Source organism: Myotis myotis, unplaced genomic scaffold (genome assembly GCF_014108235.1).
Source record: "Myotis myotis isolate mMyoMyo1 unplaced genomic scaffold, mMyoMyo1.p scaffold_m19_p_14, whole genome shotgun sequence".
Classification (NCBI taxonomy): Eukaryota; Metazoa; Chordata; class Mammalia; order Chiroptera; family Vespertilionidae; genus Myotis; species Myotis myotis.
Genome location: NW_023416318.1, coordinates 52,247,772 through 52,272,802, shown reverse-complemented (window position 1 = coordinate 52,272,802; position 25,031 = coordinate 52,247,772). Strand labels below are relative to the sequence as shown.

The 25,031-nt window shown below is 53.7% G+C and overlaps 1 protein-coding gene across 1 annotated transcript; it reads left to right on the top strand.

Annotated features, from left to right (window-relative positions):
- Positions 1-582: 582 nt before the first annotated feature.
- TRIB2 (tribbles pseudokinase 2) lies at positions 583-23,757 on the top strand. The gene is made up of 3 exons (XM_036335302.1): positions 583-2,211; positions 7,157-7,449; positions 21,915-23,757. The coding sequence occupies exons 1-3, from the start codon at positions 1,942-1,944 to the stop codon at positions 22,381-22,383; spliced, it is 1,032 nt and encodes a 343-aa protein (XP_036191195.1). The 5' UTR covers positions 583-1,941; the 3' UTR covers positions 22,384-23,757.
- The last annotated feature ends 1,274 nt before the right edge of the window (positions 23,758-25,031 follow it).

The following is a 25,031-nucleotide window of genomic DNA, read 5'->3' as shown; positions in this document are numbered from 1 at the left end:
TAAAAAAGAAAAGACAAGGAAACTAATTTCTGCAACCTCATGCAGCGCCCGGCAAACACATTCATCTACAGAGAAGGGCTCAGGCTCAGTGCGCCGTCAGAGCAGCAGCGGTGGCCTGATGCTCGGACGACGCCGGGCTTTCTGGGAAAAGCGCCAGGAAGGTGAATTAGGCATGAAGCACACTAGGCACTGCCGGGGCCCCCGGGGGACACCCGCGGGTAGTTGAGGCGCCGCCAGGATCCTCTCCGCGGCGAGTGCGCTCACTCCCCAGCCCTGGAGCCGCGGAAGGATATTGCACTTTGTTTACCGAGCCGGGACCGAGCCCGGAGCTGGGCCCGCGCCCGGGGCTCGGAGCTGCCATGGCAGAGGCAGCCGCCCGCGCCGCCGGCGGGCGCTGGAGCCGCCCGAGGACTGGCAGCCTCGTGGTTGATTGATGGGTAGGCGGTTCAATGAGGAGAGCCCGTGCGGGGGAGGGGCGGGGCCGGCTCCAGGATGAGCCAATGGCGAGTGCCGCGGAGGGGGCGGGGGAGGGGCGGAGATTCGGTGGAAATGTGTCGGTGACATTGAATGGGGAGACCGAGCGCGAGCGAGGCGCGCGCGCACACAGGCGCACACCCGGCCGGCCCGCTAGCTTAGAGATCCCGGCCACGTAAGTGACTATTAATACCGCCTCGCCGGGAGATGCGGGCGTGCTGAGCTCGGGGACTGGCCTCGGGCACCGTCGGCCATCCCCTGCAATTTAAATACTCTTACCTCCGAGGGGGAAAGGAACACTTAAAAGAAGAGGAAGAAAAGCCGGCAATTTCCTCCAAAACCTATCCGTCCAGGCAGATCGGGTTTAGGGTAGGGGAAGCCGGAGTGGTTGCAAATTCTTCCAAGGCAGGATCCGGTGACCCGGCGGGAAGGAACGCCGCGGGCTGGCAGGGCTGGGGGCGCATCCCCTCCCAGCGCCCCGAGGACCCCCGGAAGCTCGGGCCAGCCGGGGAAATCGGAGACCATTGATCTGCCCTGGACTCTGCCCGCGCTTCTCCCTCTCCTCCGAGGACCACCCGAAGCACCGGCGAGCGGCGCGGCATGAGCCTGTGCTGACCGCCGGCCGGCCGGCCAAGCCCTGCGCTTCGCCGCGGTACCTGCGCCCGGCCCGCGCCGCCACCCCGCGCCCGGCTTTGCAATCTTTTGTTGGCAGCGCTGACCGCTCCAAGTTAAATGCTCCCTTGCTCTTTTTTTTTTTTTTTTTTTTGGTCTGTTTGTTTAATTCTTGGGAGAGCTCTTGCGATCTTGGAAAAGCCTCAGACGCCATCTACAGTTAAGTCGTAGATAACTACCCTCTCCGGCAACCGCCCCCCCTTCCACGCCCCCCCACCCTTTCCACCAAAAAAGGGGGTGCAGCGCGGATTCCGCCTGCCGCGCGGAGCGAGCCGGTAGACCCGTGCTGATTTCCTTTCTCTTTTTGTCGGGTTTCTAACGCGTGGAGAGCAAGCGGCCGCCGTGCGCTCCCCGAAGATTGCACCAACTCGAGCAGGGCGCCTGCCACCCAGCCCGCCTGCAAGTCTGAAGCCTGCGTGGGGGTCGCTGCGGGGGACCCGGCGCTGCAGCTCCCACTTGAGCAACCCGGCTCCTCGCCTAGGTCCACGTTGGAAACAGAGGGAGAGAGAAACTAAAAGTGCCGCGATTCTGCACATCGCTGGCTGCTTTGGGGCAACAAAAGGACCCGAGCCGCTGCCGACCGAGTCCCCCCGGGAGCCGGGCTCGGAGCAGACCAGGTGCCCAGCTGCGCCCTGTTGGGGCTTCTAACTCTTTCTCCGCGCAGCCCCCTTCCCGTCCCCTCCCCTCGCGCCCCCTTTTAAAATCCGTGGCACGGAGGCGCCTGCAGCCGCGCTCGCCAGCGACTCATCCCTCCCTCGGGTTTTTGTTTGCTGGTCGTGTGCGATCCCCACACTCATGAACATACACAGGTCTACCCCCATCACAATAGCGAGATATGGGAGATCGCGGAACAAAACCCAGGATTTCGAAGAGTTGTCGTCTATAAGGTCCGCCGAGCCCAGCCAGAGTTTCAGCCCGAACCTCGGCTCCCCGAGCCCGCCGGAGACTCCGAACTTGTCGCATTGCGTTTCTTGCATCGGGAAATACTTATTGTTGGAGCCTCTGGAGGGAGACCGCGTTTTCCGCGCGGTGCATCTGCACAGCGGAGAGGAGCTGGTGTGCAAGGTAACGAGCCCTCGCTGGGTTTGGCTTTTTTTGTCTTTTCAAAAAGATTCCCAGGCCTTTGCCGGGGGCGGGAGGTCGCCCAGCCTGGCGCTGGGGAGGGAGATTCCCGGGGAACACATCCGTGGCCTGGCTTCTTTATTTATTTGTTCCCGGGCGACTAGTTGTGGCGAAGTTTTCCGAGCGGCGCAGACAATGGGGCGGGCTGCGGCGGGGGCGTCCTGGGGAAGCCCGGAGCGGCGAGGGCGGCGGGACCCCGCGAGGGCCACGGACACGCGTGGCCCCAGAGGCTCGTGGAGCGCCTCCGCGCGCGACCCTGCGTCCCACCGCCCAGGGGATTTCTCCGGGTGTCCAGCCCCCTCCCCTTCCAGCCGGGAGCAGGGAATCCCCCGCTAATTTCAAGGCAGAGATGACTGGGTTCCTCTCGCAGCCATTGTTCTGAGCAGCGTGCAGGTGTTCGAGCTTTGTTCCGAAGGTGCCCTTTCAAAGGGACGCACAAAGGTGTCCCCTCTGGCTGAGCCGAGGGGCCCAGCGCAGGGAGCTTGCTTCTGCCTGGAGCCTTAAAAGGAGGCTTGTGGGTGGAAATCAAAGCCGCCTGCACACCTCCGGGTGTAGGAAATAGTGACTCCTCTGGGTCCCTGGCTTGTGTCTGTTTCTTCTCATCCCCAGACTTCCGTGCTTGAAGGCCCCTGGCGCTCCCCCTCTCCCCAGCCCGTCCCACCCCCCCCCCCCCCCACACACACACACACCTTTGCCTGTAAGGTTTGGAGCCTCAGGATATTCTCCCTAATACAGAGATGGACCCTACGATTTCCTTTTTGTCTTTGACCCTGAACAGTGGCTGGTTTATGCATGCGTGTCTGTGTGCCTTTGTAGGCACCCACGGGGCACCAGATGAGGGGATGAGCAGGAGGATAGTTGCAAAAGAAAAAAAAAAGGACATTAGAGCACACCTCTTCCGAGGAATTGGACATAGATCAAGAGCTCATTGTCACTTCATTTTAGATTTGCTCACTGTTGTTTTTCCCCTCACTGGAGGGTGGGAGTGGGGGTTGGGGGTTAGAGGGATGGGGTGGGGACCCCTGCTGTCTTTGAATTGCCTGACACTTTTACCATTAACCACAGGCTTTATTTCATAGGGGACTGGCGTGTTTCATTGTAAGACATGGGTTTTGTGGAACTCTCCAGTCAGTTTTGCAATTGCTCGGATTAGACCTCGGGGGGGAAAAGGAGAGACTCTTTTAAATACTGCTCTCTGCTTGCACCGAGCATTTGGTATTTTGCATCTTCTGAGTTATTGACACCCAGAGCAACTGTGCCTGGTTAACCAAAATTCAGTAGGCTATTCAGAGCCGGGCTGGATTCTCAGAAGACCGACATCGTTGCACAATAGGGTAGTCATCCTTTGAAATGAATGAATTCCGCAGAGCTGCCACTCTGCTAGGAAATGTGCACACTCACCCGGCAGTGAGCGTTTTCACTCCTTTGGCTCAACTCGGGCACAGCATTTTCATATTTTTTCAAAGGCTGGAGGTGCTTTGAAGTGAGGGGACTGCCACCCGAGTGTCTGCAGCAGCGTCTTGCTGTTATTTCTTTGTTTAAAAAGCAGAGGTGCCTCGGGCCCCTGCTCTTTCTTCCTTGGTTCAGATTCTTCGAGCCATATTTCACATTGGGCTGACCTCACAGTGTCGTTTGCAGACTTGCTCTCTGGCCCCTCACTGTACTTCATCTGCTGGTTTCGTGATGGCAAAGATTGAAGCAGCCCCTCGCCAATTACTGTGTGGCTGCGAGTGGCTTTAAGTGCAGTATCATTGTTCTGCTTGACAGAGGTCATCCCTTTCAGACACAGCAGCCTCTGTGCCCCTGCCTTTTTACCAGAGGTGATGGTGGCATCTCTGCAAGCACAGTGGAGTGCGGGAGGTGCTTGGGAGCTCTCAGGGGTGTTTCAGGCGGCTCCATGAGCTCCCCTCAGATGTGTACTGTGGGCGCTTAGCTTACTGCAAGGCTGAGTGAAAGCTATGCATCAATGACTTAAAATCTAGAGTTCTTGTCTCCTAGCTCTGTGTTGATCCAAGAAAAAAATATTTGCAAAAACAGATCAAATGTAAAGATGCCACTGATTGCAGAGGACTATATAGAGAATTCTATGGGACATTATGGGGGTGGGGGGTGGGGGAGGGGGGAGGGTCATTTAACCCAAATAGTCAAGCCTGCTCATTGTCCCCACACCTACAGTAAGCAAAGGGAGGGAGGGAGCTTTAAGGGCCTGTAGCTTCTGGCTTTCATGGAAGTGCAGGTAGTTACTGTGCAGATGGACATACTACCATCTTGGCAGAATCCTCCCCTCCCCCTTTTTCTTTGCAAATGCTATTAAAGATGGCCCAATCTTACTGCTTTATCTGAACTGTCACATTACACACCTGAGGGTCTAAATTAAACATTCAAAAGCAGCCACCAACCAGGCTCATGGCTCAGTTTTGCACTTGAAGGTGATGGTTTAAATACCAATCCAAGCCCATAAATGCCTGTTATAGCTGCTAATAAACGTTTGATTCCTGCCCATTTGGGAAAACATTCGTACTGGCTTTATTTTCCATTCTCCGTCCACCATCTTGGAATTGGGTCTCCTCTACAAAGGCTATGGCTACCTATTGATGCTGCCATGAAGGTGTTCCATTTTCTTTTTTTTAAATCTACATCCATTCAGTGTTTCAGCATGGGGCGGGAGCAGCGACTAAAGGTGCTGAGCAAAAAAAAAAAATCACTTTTTATTTTTAACAAATGCACTTGAAACGGGAAGTACATTGTAAATAACCATACCTCCACAAGCACGGGCCAGGAGCCTGCAGCCCGCTGGCAGACACGCGGCGGTTATGTAAGCGCAGCGCCTGCATTAGCCTCTGCAGAGCGCTCACACCCGCCCAGGTTCCCGAGGCTGCCTGGGTCCCTGCTCCCTGCCGTCGGGGTCTGGGTGTTACAGTTGACTCAAGCGTAGCAGATGCTTAATTGAATGGACCTCCAGGGTCAGCGCGCGGAGGTCATCCTTTGACAGCCTCGGGGTGTGATTTGTGGTCCCTGGAGATGCTGAAGGACTCATTCTTAAAATCGAGGGCTTTCCTGAGACGGCTCATTATGGTTCATTCACAAAGTCACTGCGCCTCCTCGCCCAGGGGTTAGCACCGGCGCTTCCCAGGCTCTTGCTCACCCTGTCTGATTCATAGGTTTTCTTTTTTGAAGCTGAGAGTGACTTCACTCATGGATTCGGAGATGGCAGCCTGCATCCGTGGATGGTTTCAGCAGGCCTGTGTCTTCTCTTAAAATAAATCCAGTATCGTGGGTGCATTTGGGAATGGGCATTGTCGGCTAAGAGCTCTTCTCAGGTTCTCATGTGGGATCCAGACCCCCAAAAGGTCGGTGGGGCCCTAAATCAACCTCTCCTGTTTATGAAGGGGGGGAGGGGGGCCTGACCCTAAATGCTTTGTACCCACCTCATCCAGATTAGCAGTGGCCCAGCCAGGATTAGAGCCTCAAATTTGGTGATTTCTAGGCCAGCATTTTCCCCAGGGCCCTGCAGAATGCTGCGAAAGGAGAACATGTTTTAACTCATGAAAGAGAAACACGGGAAGTTAGATGATGGTGCATTGATCACACAAAGCATCTTGTTGTGAGAGCGATCCCGCTCTCCAGGGAAGCACCCCACCCTCGCCGGCCCCCACTCCTGCAGGCACAGGAAGGGTTCTCCAACCCGCACTCCCAGGCAGATGGTGAAACCACATTCCAAACCCAGGCCTTTGTGGTCCTGATTCAGGGGAGGGCTGCAGATGAATGAACACTTTTTAATTTTTTTTCACCCTCAGAACTCTCTGCAGGCTAATACCTCTCATGTCTGTTGCAAAAAGGTGTGGAGGGTGGATTTTCTATTTCAGTAACCTCACAATGAGGCGGCATTTCACAGGCTCGTTTTGATTCATAGGAAATCGTTGCATAACTGATTCATTGAGCTAGAATCTGCGGAGGGAAGAGAGAGAGGAGCATGCCTGCCTTCCTCGGAGCAAGGACAGCGTCCTGTTCCCAGCCCTGCCACCAGGGGCTGGATGGGACTTGCTCTCTGGGGTTCCATTTCCACATCTGTGAAAGGAAGGCATGGCGGCCTGGGTATGTAATCTAGTAACTGCTAATGTGTCGTATAGTGCTATATGACTGTGTTGTATTGCACAGAGTATGTGGTCTACAATGGTTATACAGGTAGCTGAATAGTGTTCATGTCCATTTTTCTTTTCTTTCTTTTTATCTTTCCCGGAAGGAACATAAGGTGTTATTTCTGTAGCTTGGGATGGGTCATTCTCAGATTTTGCATTAATTCTTCTTAAACAGAGTTAACTGGGAGGAAAAAGTAATAAAACTGACCTTTTGTGGTGAGTTTTTTTGTCTCCCAAAAACACTCTTACCTTGCCCTAACCGGTTTGGCTCAGTGGATAGAGCATCGGCCTGCGGACTCAAGGGTCCCAGGTTTGATTCCGGTCAAGGGCATGTACCTTAGTTGCAGGCACATCCCCAGTAGGGAGTGTGCAGGAGGCAGCTGATTGATATTTCTCTCTCATCGATGTTTCTAACTCTCTATCCCAGTCCTTTTCTCTCTGTAAAAAATCAATAAAATATATTAAACAAAAAAACCCAAAAAGACACACTCTTACCTTCACTTTTTCATATCACCCTCCCAAATAGCATTTGCCCATATTACACATGATGTCTGGGAGGCCCAGAGAGGTCCAGCGACTTCTTCAAGGGCGTACGGCTGGCAGGACACAGGCCCAGGGTGGTCTGGGTTCCAGGTCAGCACACCCTTTGTCATCGCAGAAGCTGGTCCCTGTGGGAGGTGCTCGCATGCTGTGATCGGCCGTCCAAGAGGCACCTCTGACTCTTGGTCTTGTTGTTCACTCTGCCGTAGGTGTTTGATATCAGCTGCTACCAGGAGTCCCTGGCCCCGTGCTTTTGCCTGTCTGCCCACAGCAACATCAACCAAATCACCGAGATTCTCCTGGGGGAGACCAAAGCCTATGTGTTCTTTGAGCGGAGCTATGGGGACATGCATTCCTTCGTCCGCACGTGCAAGAAGCTGAGGGAGGAGGAGGCGGCCAGACTGTTCTACCAGATCGCGTCTGCCGTGGCCCACTGCCACGACGGGGGGCTGGTGCTGCGTGACCTCAAGCTACGGAAATTCATCTTCAAGGACGAAGAGAGGTGAGTCTCATTTCCGTCCACACCACAACGGCTGCTCTGAGCAGCCTGCTGAGAGCTGCGTGGAGGCTGTTCTGCTGCCTGTGGGCTGGGTGTAGGGAAGACAGCGTGGAGGGACAAAGGGGTGAATATCATCAGGCTTGACGTGCCCTTGGAAAATAGTCACCCCTGACTCCCAAGGTGTTATCCGATGCTCCAAGGACAGGTGCAGGGTATGTTGTGACCTGCCAATTATTTTGGTTTTGGTGTTCTGAACTCTGAAGGTGGCTTCCAGCCTGGGTGGCATTTTCAGTGTGAATGAGGCAAGATTTTCCAATCCCTACCTTCAGCACATTCAGTGCCTGGCATCCATCCTTTAATATTCATTCATTCATTCATTCCCTCCTTCAATGGATATTTCCTCAATATATAGTATTAGTCACAGTTCTCAGTGCTATGAATAGCAAGATACATTTACTAGTCAACTGATCTATAAAGACGGTGTTACAGGCCCTAAATAAAGGTAGGTGGTGGGTCAGATGGGATTGGGAGCTGGGATGGCGGTACCAACCAGGATGCAGTCTAGAAGGTTTTTATAAGAGCGGTGACTCTGGGGCCAAGACTTGAAGGAGGAATATGTCACAGGCAACATGGGCAGGACCGGCCTTCCAGGTGAGGAGCCTACCGCTGCACATCCACGGCCTGCGAAGGTCCCGGTTATTTTTGGAGACAGCTGGACAGGAAGCTGGGCATCTGGCTTCCATTTCTGGTTCTTCCATTAACTCATTACATTCTATTTAGCAGACCCCACGGGGGCCCTGCTTTCTCCTCCAGCTGACTTTGATTGAAAAAACTCTTTCAAGTTCCTTTTTCCTTTCTAATAATGTGCTTTTTTTTGGGGGGGGGGGCGGTGGAGGCAGCTGATTTATCATCATCGCTGACTATTCCAAGAATTGTCCTAGAGGGCCTACGTGCGTGAGGTCACGGAATCCTCAGGGCCTCCTGTTGGGAAAGTGGATAGTGGCGTGCAAGTCCATGGTCACAGCTGTTGCACACCGCCTGAATGCAGGTCCAGCACGCATCACTCACGCAGCTCGCATATCTGGAATGCCTTTTGTGTGTCTGCACAGGGCTTGCTATCTTCTGTCCCAGTGGCCTGTGATATTTTTGGGCTGCTGCTTATAGGCATCTGAATGAGACCGGTCAGTGGTGTGGGCGTGGGTTTTCCCTCGTGCGCTTTGAGCTGATTGGGAAGTAAATGCCTGGGAAGCGTTTGGGGATTAACAAGGGAAGTGGGCCTGTGGCTGCGTAACCCAGATGGAATAATTCCGTGAGCGTTATAATCCAGATGGTGTACAAAGTGCAGACGCCGCTGGGTTCCCCAGGCCCACAGAGGTTGGGTATCGTTCCGTATTTATACCCAGTAAGGGGTGTCAGAGGTATCTGTGGCAGTTACATCCAGGTCTTGATAGTGAATGGCTTTTAGTTTTATTAACAAACTGAAGAAGAGAGAGATACCCTAAGATCTAGAGCAGTGATGCGAACCTATGACACGCGTGTCAGAGGTGACACGCAAACTCATTTTTTGGTTGATTTTTCTTCTTTAAATGGCATTTAGATATATAAAATAAATATCAAAAATATAAGTCTTTGTGTTACTATGGTTGCAAAGATCAAAAAATTTCTATATGTGACACGGCACCAGAGTTAAGTTAGGGTTTTTCAAAATGCTGACACTCCGGGCTCAAAAGGTTCGCCATCACTGAAGAGTGTGGGGGATGCTTATCTTTTCTGCAACTCAGAGGCTTCTGCCCTTGGAGCCTGGAAGCCCAGGCCCTTACCTGGTTTTGCCTTTAATATCCGGTGTGACCTGAGTTGGTCCCCTCCCCCAGCCTCCAGTCCTTATCTCTGTCCTGGCTGTTATATTGGCTCTTTCTGAGCTATAACATTCAGGTATGTGCTTCTTTGAGTATTCTCATTTGGAAGGTGGATCTATATCTGAAAAGGCATCCTTTAAAAAAAAAAATTATTGTCCCCCTTTTTCCTCTACTGACCCCTTCTAGCTGCCCTCCTCCCCCTCCCCCCCCCATACCTCCCTCAGGCCTTCACCACCCTATTGTCTGTGTCCTGGGGATATGCATATATGCATACAGTTCTTTGGTTGATCTCTTCCCACCCATCCACCCCTGCCTTTCCCTTAAGATTCAGCAGTCTGTTCTATGCTTCTGTGTCTCTGGATCTGTTTTGTTCATCAGTTTATTCTGTTTATTAGATTCCACGTATGAGTGAGATTTTGCCCTCCTGTGTTCCGCCTTTCTTGGAGATGTATCCAAATGTAAACTACAAATGCAAGAGTTAATATTTGGTGGCATCTCTAAGGTCCTTCTCTGAGGTTATCCTGTAACTTACTTCTCCCTGTAAACTGGAGAGGTGACAATCGCATGTCCGGGTTACTGAGGGGGGCTCCGAAGGGCAGCGTGGGGCGGGGGGGGGGTGTCTCAGATGGGAAAGAACAGTCGCCTGGGCAGATGCTCTGATGAGTCAGCTCCCAAGAAAGCCACTTGTCCGACAGACGGAATAGGACAGCAGGTGGATGCCCGTCTCTGGGATCCCCTTTTTGAAGCACCACCTTTGATCGCCTCTCTTCAGAGAGGAGTTTCAGGCATCAGCAAGCACCTGGTGTGGCAGGTCCAGCCATGGCTCACCGTGGCACATGTGTGTTTGTGAAGTGAGGCAGAGTAGAGTGGACGTCCCAGGTCACAGGACATAGAGCAGGAGTGGCGTCTGGGAGTCCCCAAGGGTCTGGAGAGCCAAGCCCAGAGGTGAGCTTGCTCGGGTGCCCACAGCCAGCTGGCAGCAAATAGGGGCTGAGGCAGAGCTCACACTCGCCTTTGTGGGGCTTTCCCCAGGCCTGGCCTGCCCTGCCCTCTATGACAATGGGTCGAAGGGTTGCCAAGGAGCATGTCTTGGCAAAGCCCGAATCCTTGATGTCCTAGCACCTCGGGAAGACACACCAAGATGCAAGAAGCTTCCAACAGGAGGACGGTGATCATTGGTGTTCGCTTCAGAGTTATGTTTGACTTTTGCAAAAGAGCATGTCCCTTGCTAGAAAGAACTAGAAAAAGTGTCCCATGTGGTTGGGAATCCAGAACCTTTCCTTGGAGCAAACATATCAAAGCTAAACCCTTTTGCATTTTAAGGAGCATTTGCCTTTTGAAAAAGAAAACATTAGCCTGTCATCTGTCCCCCGCATGTGTAAGAAGAGCATGTGGTCCTTGTAGCCCTGCTTTCCCGAGGGGCCACGGGAGAGGAGAACTGCCCCATCTGATGGGTGGTGATGGCCACACAGGAGTGAAGTGACCTTGCTCAAGGTCACACAACCTGTTTGACGATGGCGCTAGCCTGGAAATCCTGTCACTTCACCCCAGAGCCCCATGGCCTGCTGCGGTCCCAGGGGACTTGCTGTTCTGAACATGGCAAGTGTCTCCGTCTGGTAGGTCTGAGAAGGTCGTACTCAGTGTTCTCATCAGTAGCTGCTAAGACTTTTTTTTAAACCAACTGTCAAGTGTTTGTAAAAAGGGAGTCATGCCTAGTAGCCTTTTCCTTCTTCGCGTTGTTTTGGTTTTGAGCTTCGGTTGCAGAGAGTGAGACCCTGGCTTGTCACGCATCAATCATAGTTGTCCCTCGTGATTCCCAGCAGACGAGTCTCCGGGGCCCGCACAGTGGCCTGCAGGGAACAGGAGTCCTGCAGGGGCCCTGGGACCTCATGGGGGCCTTGCTGCTGACAGATCTCACCTTCTATCTGGTAACTTGGACCTAACCCATAGGCATTTCAGTAGGACCGAAGCTTCCTCCTCTCCTGATAGGCAATGTGGGGAAACCGTGGGTTGGATCTGAAAGACTTTTGGAAGGGAGATGATGGCATTTGCCTGTTTTCTGCACCTTTATGCATGGTCCTCAGAGGGAAAAGCATAGAAGAGACTTGGAAGGGCTGCTTTATTATTAATCTTCAAATGTTTGCACATTAGTCTTCTCAGAGATAGGCGTCTCCTTCCTTGATGCCCTTGAAAGTGATTGGAGGCACAGGCATTACCCATTGGAATTGGCGACACCTGGTCAACAAGGAGACCTGCCTGTGGGCGGCTCCTGTGCGTAGACTTTCCGTCCTGGACAACCTGGAACTCTGAGTCCATGGTCAGCCATCGAGTGGCACTGCCAGCATCGGAAGTCATTGCCCACAGTCACACTGCAGACGTTGTACACAGATGACACTCAGCCTTGCCTTCGACCCGAAGCCCGTGTGCCTGTGACGTCTGCCTCTGGGTTGCAGTAGCAGCATCTCAGACTCTCCTGCTTCTGTTTTATTTTATTGAGGCTCGAGATTCAAATTCTGGCTCTACCACGATGAGCCACCTGATCGTGGCTACGCGATGTAACGCTTCTAAGCTGCAGCTTCCTCCGAGCTGAAGTGACAGGGGCATCCCTGAGAGGTGGTTGTGAAAGTTCAAGGAGAGGATACTGCGACTCACAGGGTGGGGCGGGCTCTCACTGATGGACAGCTGGTCCTAGAGTCACTGATGAAACTATGGTGAGCGGTTCCCAGGCTTCTGTGGGTTCCTGAGGGAACGAGGCCCGTCTCTCCGACAGCCATTTCCGTGAAGAGCGGGGGCTCGTGTGATGTCAGGGTTCAGATTGAAGCCACATCCTCTTCTCTCCGTTGAGTTATCGTCATTGAATCAGTGCTGGGAGGGTCACTGGTAGAGGTCAAGTGCATGTGCTGTGGAACCTTCTGCTCTGAAAGGCCAGACGGTTGACAAGATGGACGCAAAGGAAGGTGGACACCAGGCTCACCGGAGAGTGAAGGGTGCCACCCACCAGGCCTGGACTGGCCCTGTTTCCTGCCTTGCGCCTCCACTGGCCCTGATGTTTCTGCAGGCACAGCCCCCCTTCTTTTGTTTTCATTTTGAGGAAGTTGAACCCCTACCTGGGTTGAATTCGTCCTGGGCACACCCTTTGCATCTACAGTTCTTATAGTCAAATCTGCATGGGAGGGGCCCCCCTGAGTGTGGGTTGGGCCTTGAATCGATAGAGGGCAGTGCCCAAACCCCAAAGGGTGTGCCCGTGTCTGTGTCCTCCAGCCCCCCTGGCCTGCTGTGGCATTAGAGTGGTCTGCGTGGTCAGCTGTTCTTTGGGGCCCCGTGTTGCAGTCTGAGCCTCTCAGGGGAGGCCTGCGCTTGGGAGAGGCTGGTTACTCCTGTGTGGAGGCAGAACCACTGTCTGGATAGGGATCTCTGCTCTTGCACTTAACCTTGCCAAGTCCCCTCACCGCCTCTGCTCAGAGCGGAACAAGACTTTCCCCCAGGGAGTCAATGAATGAGTGCAGTGAACCCGTGCTTGGCTCCGAATTCGCACCTGCTGTCCTGAGCCTCCCGCCACGGGGGTCTGTCTCTCGGGGTGACCCGGGGCCACCTCACTGACTTGGGGTGGGAAGAGTCCTCTCAGCTGGGGCAGCCTTGGGTGCAGGCAGGGCGGCCGAAAGGAAGTCCCTGTTTTGCCAGCTTGACCCCTCTCCCTTAGGAGAAGACTCCCTGCCACCCCTCACTCCCTGCCCCCAGTCAAGGCCCAGTGTTGACATTTCATTGCACAGAAATGCCCCTGTGAATGGAGAAACATGCCCCTGTACATGTTTCCTCTTTGGTTAGAAGATCTTTATCAATTGACGTCACACGTTTCATTTCCTCTGCTCTGTGGACGCTGATCTGTGCCCGTGTCTGCAGGGGGGAGCTGGGACCCCGTGTAGGAACCTGGGGCCACCTGTTCCATCCCCCGCTGCGCCTCATGCTGGGGATGGGAGCGTTTCTCCCTCCCTCCCCAACCTGGGCCGGGCTCTTTCCCTGTTGTTAGCATCTCTCCTGGCTCTTCCTTTAGATCTCCAGGCTGCTCCTGCCTCTGTTGAAGCTGTAAGATCCAACAGGGCAGAGAGGGCAGGCACCGAGCCCTGGAGACCGGACTCTGCTTCCTTGCATTGACAGCCAGTGACAGGAGCTCCTGGAATTCCCGTCTTTATGTTGACCCTGCCGACCCTTGGGGAGGCTCAGGTACCCACCCTTTTTCCCAGGATGGCGAGGAGTCCTCTCCCCCAGCCCCCACTCTGTCATGGGGTGCCTCTCTGTTCTGCGTGCCCATGTCTGCATCTCAGGAGCTGTCGCTCAGCCCCCACTCCTGGAACGCGGTGGGCACTGAATCAGTGAAGACCCCCTTCATGGAGTAGGAGAAGCTCGGATTGGGTTCTAGTGACAGAAGGAGGGGGTCAAGGAGGAGTACGGGCCATGGGTGTCATTGCCTGGGATGCGAGCCTGAAGGACGAAGGCGTATGGATCTGCCGTGGACACACCTTTCAAAGAGAACCACTTCCCCAGGTCCACGTCGCACGAGAAATCCCCCAGCGTTTCTGTCTGGATTGAACGATTTATGCAGACACTGCCATCGGTGTCTGTGTTGGGGTGTCATTTCCCTTAGGAAGGGCCTAGGCGCAGTGCGTGGGGAGCTGCCTCGGGGGAACTCTGCTTAGGAATAGACTCAACAGGAGGGAAGGGAGTTTGAGCAAAGGCCGGGAGTTCCCAGCATGCTGTGTGCCAGGAGGGACATGCTTTGGGGAGACTCTGTGGGGGGGGACAGAGGAGGCTGAAGGGACTGGCCTGCGCCCTGACCCCACCCTGCCCATGGGGCATGGAAGGAAAGTTCTGGACCCTAAGCAGCCAGGCAGGTGCGCCTGGCTGTCTGGGAGAACAGGGCTGGCTGGGCCCTCGTCCCAGCATTAGCGGGAGGTGGTGTGCAGACGCCTGTCTGAGGGGCCAGCGGGGATGATTGATTTGGGGCCGGGGATCCTGCAGGAGCAGGGCTAAGTGCAGGGCAGCGGGAGGCCACTGGCGCATTGATGAGGAGCCCTGAGCTGCTTTGTCTGTCTGGGGATTCCCTGCCTGTTCCTATGGAGACAGTAGGCTGTGCTGTACCTTCCTGAAGAGAAGGCTTTGGAGGTGGTGGCTTCCCCGCTCTCCCAGGGCCAAGAAGACTCCGGCGACTGTGCCTGCAGGCAGTTAATGTAGGCCCATGCATGAGGCCCGTGCATGAGGCCAGGCAGCGGTGCAGTGGGAACACCTGGGGCATGAGTTGGATTGAGATTCTCATCCCAACTGTGGGACTTCCTAGCAGGTACTTCATCTTTCTAAGCCGTGATGTTCTCTTTCATCAAGCCCAGCTCCCTGATGTGTGTGTGAGGTGCCCAGAGGGTACAGCTCCCAGCACAGCTCACCAGCCCCTCTCCTGGGCCCCTCCCCGGGGACTCTCCTCTCCCTGAAGCGTCTCCCTTCCTGGTGTCCGGGCTGCTCTGTGCTCACTGCTGAGCAGCTTGGCCTTGGAGCTGAGCCTGTCACTGAATCTGCTGGACCTGGTGCGTTGGTGGCTCTCAGAGGTGACTGCTGGAAAAATTTATGCGCATAGGAACCAGAATTAAAGGAGTGAAGGTTTATTGGGCAGAGTTTAGCAGCCCGTAGAGACCCAGTGGTGGCTGCCAGGTTGGCTTGGTGCTGGGACGGTCCTTCCCTAGCTCTGCCCACCCCCCACTCCCTCAGCTACAGCCCCAGGTGGCTCTTTGCTGGCATCAGGACTGGTGGCCAAGCGTAGCGTTGCAGTAGCAGGCAGAGCAAGGCCAGACCTGGCTGCAGCTGATGGTCTCACTCGACCCTTGGCCGGCTTGGACCCACCCCCTGGAATGGCCTTCAATGACTTCTCCGGATTCCACTGACCTCAGGCCACCGGACTTCCCATCCTGGCCAGGCCCACTTTGCCTGGCTGAACTCCCAGCCCAGCCCCGCCCTGGCCCAGCCTGTCCTCATCGCTTCCTGCCCAGAGCTCAGGGCTGTGTAAAGGTTTAAAAGCCAGGCCTGGTCTGCTTGTGTAGGCCAGTTTTGAGATTTTGGAAGGAGCACTAAATTTGGAGGCCGAACACTTGGGTTTAACCCGAGCTCTGCCACTCAGCTGCTAGGGGACCTTGGACAGGTCACATCGGCGTTCTGTACGTCAGCTTCGTCATCTGGTACATGGGCAGGTCCAGCTTCCTGTGTGCGCCTCGTGAGCTCCAGCGGCTCCAGCGTGTATGTGATGGTCTGCATAGGCCTGGGCCTTGTTGGTCTCTGTGTACCCAGGGTTTTCCTTAAAGGTGTCCCCATTTTTGACGGAGGAAACCTGGGATGCTGGTGCCACGATGTACTTTGGAGAGAGCTCCCACCTCAGAATCCTCCCGACATGGATTCGGAGCTCAATTTTTTTCAGTTACCCTATTCAGGACCCAGCACGTTTCATTCCCTGGGCCTCAGTCTCCTTACTTTTTAGGAAGCTTGCACATATAATATTTGCCTTTCAGTTTTGTTAAGAGAAATAGAGACATAGACTGAAGAAATTCCAGTATTTATTTATTTATTTATTTATTTATTATTGATTTCAGAGAGGAGGGGAGATGGAGAGAGATAGAAACATCAATGATAAGAGATTTATTGATCGGCTGCCTTCTGCATGGCTCACACTGGGGATCGACCCTGCAACCCGGGCATGTGTCCTGACTGGGAATCGAACTCATGATCTCCTGATTCATAGGTCCATGCGCAACCATTGAGCCACTGGCCGGGCAAGAAATTCCATCATTTAGACGTTCAGTTTGTGGTTGCTATTGTTACTATCATTATTATCATCCTAAGGATGCCATATAGGAAGTGTTGCTACCCCTATAGTTTAAAAATTAAACTTAAAATCAGGACTTGTAAAGCTGAAAGAGCCCTTTTCAGTCCACGTCGCCATATGTTTTCATTTATAAATGTGAAGGCCAACGCTGCTCCCCGAGGCGGGGAGCGGAGCTGTGTCCTGCTGGTTCTGGCTTCCTCACCTGGCTCGGGAGCCAGCGACACCAGGCCTGGCACTGGCTGGGCCGTCCCGAGTACACAGGCTGCCCGTGAGAGCCACGTTCATTCAGAGGTCGAAAGCAGAGCAGGCTGTGCCGCGCCTGGGCCGGGGCCAGGTTGCAAGACGCATGCGGGGAGGCAGCGTCTGGGCCAAAGGCATCCTGCCCTGGGCTCGTGGCTCTCTCCTCCAAGAAGCCGCAGGAACAGCCACTGTCATTTGCAGCGTTTTGATCACCAGCATCTCCACCGTTCCTCTGAGTAAAGTGAGCAGGAGCGGGCTGGGCACCTGGGTGGGGGAAGGACATGCCAGGTTGGGGGAAAAACAAGTGCAAAGAGCCCAGCAAGGAATCTGGGCATAGAACTCATATCCACGTCCATCTGCCTGAGGCTTGTCCATCTGTCTTCCCCTCCAGGCTCTGGGGTCGAAGTGAGACCCTGTCTTAATAGGAAACGCGACCTGAGTGGCCAGCATGTGCCGCTGTGTTGCTGGGCTCTCGGTAGATACTGCACAAGTCCTATGGGAGCATTGCTCATTGAATCCCCCAGAACTGAGAAAATGGGTGTCACGTGTCATGCCTGCACCCCCAGTTCCTAGTTTAAATGCCCAAATGATGGACATTTGAATTATTAGGGCCACCGATGGTCACGAAAATAAATTTCTTCACCTGGAAATTTATAGTCTTCGGGCTCTTCAGGGGACGTCTGATGAGGAAAGCAGATTCATTCATTTCCTCCCACTCGGACCCACGCAGGTGCTCCGCCAGGCCTCCCCCACCCACGTTATAGAGGCGAGGGCAGTGGCCCCCATTCCCGGAGGGGGAGTCAAGCCCCAGAGACCTTCCTTGCGTAACAAGTCCGTGGGGACTGGACCGGAACTCCAGCCCAGCTCGGTCCCTGCCATGCGCACCCTGGAAGGACCTTGTCTAAAGACGTAACCCAGGCCGCCCGCCTCGACCCTGGCCTGGGAGTGATGTAAACAAGTTCAGGATGTTCCCAGAAGCAGGCAAGGTCAGACGCCTGCGAGGCTGTTTCCTCTGCGTCCTTTTCCTGGCTTCTCCTTCCCTCCTCCCTCCCCTGCCTGGGATGCGTGTGCTCCTCCATCCAGGGAGCAGGCGCCTGTCCTGGTCCTGGGCGCACCTGTGCTGCCCACGTAGCTGGAGCTTCGCTGGCTGAGCTCACAGCCCAGAGAGGTGAGCGCCCGGCCCCCAACTAGCCCTACTAGCCGACGAGCGTGCCCACCCTCTCAGCCTCAGGCTCAGGGTCCACATGGAGGAAAGATCATTTTTGCTTTGGAAGTTGATCTTAGGAACTTTGAGAGCAGGTGGAGGTACCTGGCACATGTTCCGTGCCATAGCGTGGTCTTTGGTGTCTGGTAATTTTCGAGTTGCACTGGCAGGCTGTGTGGCTGCCCTGCCCCAGCACACACCACACCGGATATGACAAGCAGGTAGGGACACAACACATGGGTGAGCTTGGGGACAGCTGGACCGCAGCGCATGGGGTGTCTTGATTTCACTCTCAAATTCCCTAGGTATTTGCATAACCTCTGAGTCCCATCTCCAAGTGGGGAGGGGTGAGGAGGGGGCTGCAGGGAGGGGTTCGTTGACAGGAGAGAGCCCTTTCCCATTTTCTAGGGCCCTTTCTGGAGAAGGACCCCAGAAGAGGGTTTAGGATGCAGGTGTGGTCCTTGCTGCCTCGGGGGGAGGCGTGGGGGGAGGGGGAAGGAGTCTGAACCTAGGGGTGTGACCTGGACAGGGATGAGAGTGACAGGGCTTTAGATGGGGCTTAGGAAAGAGCTCGAGGCGCTGCAGTCTGTCCCTGGAAGGGCTGGGTGGCATCTCCCTCCACCCGCACCGGAAGTAATTTACAGCACCTGCTTCCGTGGCGCCTTCACGTGACCTCACTAAGCCTGGCCAGGGAGGCAGCTGGTGCTTGTTTCTTTAAAGCTGAGCCCACAGAAGCGCTGAGGGCATAACTGTGAGGTTGCCTTTCACCCGTGGACGGAGTGTCTGCCGTGTGCCGGGGACCAGCATATGTGCTGAAGGCATCGCAGTAACACAGGTGATGGTCTCTATGCGCAAGGGGCCCTCAGCCACCTGCCCATGGCTCCAGCAGGGGGAATGAGGCGATCACCCCGGGATGAGCATGGTAATAAGACATAGAGCGAACATGCGTAAGTACTGAAAGACGATGCGTCGTGTTCAGGTGGTGACAAGGGGGTAGGGAGCAGCGGGGTGGGGGCTGCACTATATGGGTGGTCAGGCCAGGCCTCTTGCATAAAGTTCACCTGTGCAGAGACCTGAGAGAGTGGGAGTGAGCTGCACTGGCGTCTGGAGAAGCGCATTTGGGGTGAGGCCTGAGGGGGACCCTGTTCAAAGGCCCGGGGAAGGACCCAGGTCCGTCTGCGTGTTTGAGGAACAGTGGGGAGGCTGGGATGGAGAGAGGGGTGGGGGGCTGAAGACGAGGCTGAGATGCGGCGGGTCACTGCGGCCTCGGCGAAGGTGTTGGCCTTACCTGGTGAGCGTCCGCAGAGGAGCCCAGCCCCGGGCTTGACCCTCCGGTTCCGATTTAGTGCTCATTTCGCTTCTGTGTTCCTCTCCCGCTGGGTAGGCTTATTATCATTATTACTGTTCTTTCCACTGCGATGATTATTCCCGCAGCTCCTCTGCTGCCAAGACAGTGCACTTGGAGTTGAGGAGCCTGGCTCCCTCCCGAACTCGGCCGGCAGGCGCATTTAAGGGTGAGAGTGGGCGGAGGAAGCTGTGGAGAGAGCCCACTTGTGCCTGTTGTTTGCGCTTCCCTCCCCTCCGCCCCTTGACTCTCACTGACTCACCTCCAATCACTGCTGTGGGTCAGCCCACCTGCCCTCTTAGAGGAGAAAAAGCAAAGCAAGAGGGGTCTGTGCTCAGTCGGCACGATTCCGGATTAGCACCCTCGACTCTCCCTGCCTTTCTGGGCCATTCCCTGTCTGGAGAGGAGGAAGGAGATGGTGTGGACCACGGGTTAGGACAGAGCAGGGGGAGCACATGTAACAGATCTGCTGCTCTGCATCCTGGAACCCCGGGATGTCCATCCAGCAGACGTTCAGGCTGTCTTGTCTAGATAGATGCCCAACAGTGAGAAGGTACTTCATGCTAAGGAACCTTACACTTAAAAATGGTAAATGTAGGAAACTTTACCGCAATAAGTAACTAAAATAAAAAAGAAACAAAGAAAGGTTACCCTCTTCAACAGTCCTCTGCAAGGCTGAGAGGCGTAGAGGTTGAGCGACTGCTCCACAGCCACACCGCAGGTGGAGATGTCTGGCTTTAGTCCACTCTCCTAGCTCCAACCCACACCATTTCTTTTCTTTTTTCTTTTTTAAAAATATATTTTATTGATTTTTTACAGAGAGGAAGGGAAAGGGATAGAGAGTTAGAAACATTGATGAAAGAGAAACATTGATCAGCTGCCTCCTGCATACCTCCTACTGGGGATGTGCCCGCAACCAAGGTACATGCCCTTGACCGGAATCGAACCTGGGACCCTTCAGTCCACAGGCTGATGCTCTATCCACTGAACCAAACCAGTTAGGGCTTCCCACACCATTTGTTGCTCATGGATGGAAATAAGTACTGGGGAGTTGTCACTCCGTGGTCTTTGAAACTGCTACCATCCAAATATGAGATCTTAGCCTGGCCGCTGTGGCTCAGTGGTTGAGCGTTGAACTATGAACTGTGAGGTCACGGATCAATTCCCAGTCAGGGCACAGGCTGGGTTGCAGGCTCAATCCCCAGTGTGGGGCACGCAGGAGGCAGCAGATCAATGGTTCTCTCCCATCATTGCTGTTTCTGTCTCTCCCTCTCCCTCTCCCTCTCCCTTCCTCTCTAAAATCAATAAAAATATGTTAAAAAAAACAAATATGAGATCTTAGATTCAGCTGAGTTTTCCTCAGACCTGTCCTGTGGAGCTCTCCCCGGATGAGTTTGAGCCTCGCCTCCTTTTCTGGGGCTCTCTGAGTAGCGTTGGCATCGCCCTAAAAGGCCAAGATGTGCAGTAGGAGGAAGGCGAGAAATAGCAGTGATGGACCGGAGTCGGGTCTCTGACTGAGGACCCTGTGGTATTTCCAAGCACTTTTCTCTTCTCTGGGCATGTGAGCCTCATGACACCTGGGCAACAGGGAGATGAAGGAACCACTTGATGTGACTGATAGGGACCTTGTAGGACCTAGTTGGTGCTATTTATGAGGTTCTAACGCTAAATCTAGTCCCTCCTCCCTGCCTCTGTCACCTTCGTGGCAAGCCTTGATCAGGGTGACGGAACAGGGTTCACTGAGTTTATGGGGCCTGAGACGCACTGGCCCTCTGTGGGGGTGGCAGTGTTCTGGGCTGGGAGAGTAGGAGGAGGATTGTGGTGTTAAGCACTGAAAGGTAGTCATTCTCAATTTTCCCCTTAAAGAATCACAATATGGGGAGACAGGGATTCTTGGGAGGCCTCTTGGCTAAACAGAACACTGGGCTGTGGGCTTATGGTGCTGGGTCGGGGACAGCCCTCAGTCTTGAACAAGTCACTTCGCATCCTGGTCCTCAGTTCCATTCACTGGAAAGTATGTATAGCTAATGATAAGAATTCAACTTATTTCCAAAAGTGTTTACTGACTACTTAACTTTATTTTATACCCAGTGATGATATCAAGACCCACTGCATAAAGGCCTAGATTCCAGGGACTCAGAGTTTCATGAAATTTCTCCACCTCTGCTCTTACCCAGTGCCCCCAGGAGAGTCCTACATTCGTGTCAGCCAGCACTGTGGTCCTCATACGGCAGGGGGAAGATGGGGGAACAGCGTGACAAGTTTGAAAAGGCTCTTGTGCTCATCCTATTATTCACGCACACACACCCATGCACGCAATCACATACACACACACGCACACACGTGCAACATGGTTGACTTAGGGAGACATGAGGTCAGGCCTTCTGTTTCCCAGCTAAAAGGCTTTGAGCAAGTTACTCAAGCTCTGAGCCTCCATGTTCTGACCTGTAAAATAGGATCGCACAACCTTCCGTGTCTAACCAAAGCATTGTGTGAGGCCAGAGTGCACTTGAGTAAAGTGAGAGGTCCTTGCAGACGGTGTGTGCCAGGTTTACCAAGCGTGGTGGACAGAGCTTCTGTTAGCTTCCCAGTTGGTTGGATCTGAGTTCAGATCTTGGGAATCCCAGTCATTACTCAGATGTGACTTGGAGCAGGTGACTTAATGTCTTGTTCCCTCAGCACCAAGACGAGGCAATGCTGTTATTGGTGACCTATATACTTGATAAAGGGTTGAGTCCTCTAATAGGTTGTAAGCTTCATGCAGAGTCCTTGTCAGTCTTGCTCACTCCTGTGTCCCCAACTCTGGAAGGGGGTCTGGCACTAGAAGGTGCTCAGTAAGTAACGTTGAAGGCTGGTGAGCGGATGAAGGAAGGAGTAGGAGTCGCTGGATACCGAGCAGGAGCTATGATGTAATGATGTGTCGGAATACCCTCGGGAGCTCATGTGTTCCTCCCTTCCTTGCAGGACCCGGGTCAAGCTGGAAAGCCTGGAAGATGCCTACATTCTGCGGGGAGACGATGACTCGCTCTCCGACAAGCACGGCTGCCCGGCCTACGTGAGCCCGGAGATCTTGAACACCAGTGGCAGCTACTCGGGCAAGGCCGCTGACGTGTGGAGCCTGGGCGTGATGCTGTACACCATGTTGGTAGGGCGGTACCCTTTCCATGACATTGAGCCCAGTTCCCTCTTCAGCAAGATCCGGCGCGGCCAGTTCAACATTCCAGAGACGCTGTCGCCCAAGGCCAAGTGCCTCATCCGGAGCATCCTGCGGCGGGAGCCTTCCGAGCGGCTGACCTCGCAGGAAATTCTGGACCATCCTTGGTTTTCTACAGATTTCAGCGTCTCCAGTTCAGGATATGGTGCTAAGGAGGTGTCTGACCAGCTGGTGCCGGATGTCAACATGGAAGAGAACTTGGACCCTTTCTTTAACTGAGCTCACGCCCCACAGAGACTGGGCTGGTACCGGAGCGGCAGAGGGCAGCGAAGGGACTTCCTCCAGGGACCACACGTCACCTGGCTCCGTAGCAGGAATGACACTGACACTCACAGGTTTCTTGGTTCAAAGAAGGAAAGCCTTCCAGGAGCTGACTGAACATGTAGCATGGGGACGAGAGGTGTGGGGTGGGGTCGGGCCCTGGGGCCGGGTCAGGGGTGGGGGGAGCCCCCTGCAGCTTCTCCTCCCTGATGTAGCCCCGGAGACCACCCCCCTCAGTTGGCTCTGTCTACCCCACTTTTCATTTTGTTCAAAACTAGTTGCAGATCCTGACAGAATTGAAACTCTCTGCCTCAAACCCACATCTCGGCATCGCACTGTTAGCATCTAACTTCTTGTCATGATTCAGGGAAGGTACAATCGGCCAAGGGTTTTCTTTTTTCTTCTTCTTCTTCTTTTTTCTTTTGAAACAAGCCAACCACCTATCTGATCATTAAACGGTCACTTAAAGACAATTCGGTGCACACAGACTGACATGAAACCTGGGTGCTAAACTAAAAGAAAAGGAAGTCCAGTTTGTGTCTCTTAATCGCTCTCTCAACTCATTCCTTCGAGGTAAAGTATTTAATACCCCGTTCAGGAAGGGACATGTTCATTCTCGGCTCCCTGAAAAGGGCAGGGGGCCTGGCCTTTCATAAGCTATTCTGTTTCGTGTCAGGAAGCTCTTAGAAGTCAAACTTCCAGAGCATCACTGCTCTCACAGTTTAAAGAAAGAGAAAAGGAAGGAAGAAAGGAGAAAGGCATGCGCCTCCTTAGTCTTTTTCCTGTTGAATGACCAGGGTTGCCTGGGAGGCATCGCACTGGGTGGAGATGGGAGTGAGAGAGCAGGAAGCTTGGAGTCGGAAGCTTCTACAACCCGGGGCTCTCAAGGAGACATGTCTGTCTTTGTTCTATTGGAGACAGAGCAGGTTGTCCCCCATGTGTAAAATACAGGGTGGCTCTCTCTTTCCCTTCGTGGAGAATGACCCTCTTGGCTTCGGAGGCCCTCTGGTCTGGACAGAAACCCTTGGTAGAGATAAGTGGGAAAGACAACAGCTGAAAGCGAGGATGCTATAAATAAAACAGCTTCTGCCCCCACACGCACCTTTGTATCTTCGAGAACTCTTCTATTTATTAAGGAAAATGTCACATTGTGATGTATTAAGCCAGTACTTCAATTACGGGTTGACTTGGGATGACATGTTACATGCTGTCGTTAACATTTATATATATATATATATATATATATATATTTTTTTTTTTCTTGTTTGAGTATTTCTGTCCCTGAAATAACCTTTCCTTTGGCTTTTCTAGATAGCTTTATTTGATTTTGAGTGGCCAATGTTTTTTTTTTTTTTTTTTTTTTTTTTTTTTTTTAACGGCTTTTCTATCGCTGTATGATACAGAACTCTTTCGCTCTTTCGGCATAAATATTTGTGTTTCCAGTACCTCAGTTTGGATTTTACTGCCTGTATACGTTGTGTGAACTGGTCCTGTTTTTGGGTAGGTGACACGTGGACTCTAGTATGTAAATGTTACTTGAATCTGTGCTCCATTATCGTATGTGGCATGTATGTGCGGACCGTGGATGCTTCACGCCTGCCCAACAGGAGCCCGGCCGGCCCCTTCCCGAGAGGGCGGCTCCCCCGTTCGTGTCCGGAGACAAGGCGGCCATGGACGTGCCCCGGATTCTATTTTGATAACAGAAGATGGAGAGGAGAGGCTTTTTACACTCTGAGGATGGTGCTGTGTTGAGGAGGACCTGTTTCCTTCCCTCCCGCCGTATTTTTTAAGGACCCGGGAGGAGGAGAGAGTGGTGACATGCATGGTGGGAATCTGTGGCCTCTGGTGCTTTGTCCTGTATTTGGTTTAATGTTTTTGTCCTAATCTCTTCAATCAATAAAATTGTGCGTATTTAACTAAAAGTCTGGGGTCTGGCGAAGGTGACTTCCTGCTTCGGAGGTTTGTGGCGGCTGTGCACCAGCTGGAAGCTCGGATGTTCTTGAGGGTCTTCTGTTCACGGTGAACCATCACTACTGCCAGACAAGGACGGGGCGTGTGCCGGCCAGTTAGGGGTAACGGCTCGCTGACTTGTCTATCTCCCTGGGTGCATCCTCACCCCGCCTCTGCAGGTGTGAGTTACGTTCCTATTTCAGATTAGGAGAGGAGCCCGGGAAGACGCAGACTTCCACCAAGGTAAGTGCCCTATAACGATAGGGTCAGGCATGGACTCCAAAGCCTGTTGAGTCCCAAAGCCTGGTACTATTTCTGAGTCCAGTTCTCAGGGTGAGTCTAATAAAAGCCCTGGGTGGCCGGCCTTCCCCAGGGCCCAGTGATCCAGGCTTCCGCACGATTCAGCATCTACTGGAACCTGATTGGAAACCTCCGTGGAGATCATCCCCCTCCCAGAAACCAGTATCTGCCCAGGAGCCCTTCTCCGTCAGCCACAGAACATCAGGCGGGCAGTTTCCATGGGCAACCCCAATCCATCGTGCTCCTCATTGAACAGGAGTGACTGCAGCCCAGCGAGGGCCAACTCAGTCCTGAGACATTAAGCAAGTGCCTCCTGTGTCATTTCAGTGCAGGTTGGGGAAACATACGGACACAGA

Coding starts and splice junctions, on each gene's coding strand:
- TRIB2 (XM_036335302.1), top strand. CDS start 1,942: ATGAACATACACAGGTCTACCCCCATCACAATAGCGAGATATGGGAGA. Junction 2,212..7,156: donor GAGAGGAGCTGGTGTGCAAG/GTAACGAGCCCT, acceptor ACTCTGCCGTAG/GTGTTTGATATCAGCTGCTA. Junction 7,450..21,914: donor ATCTTCAAGGACGAAGAGAG/GTGAGTCTCATT, acceptor CCTTCCTTGCAG/GACCCGGGTCAAGCTGGAAA.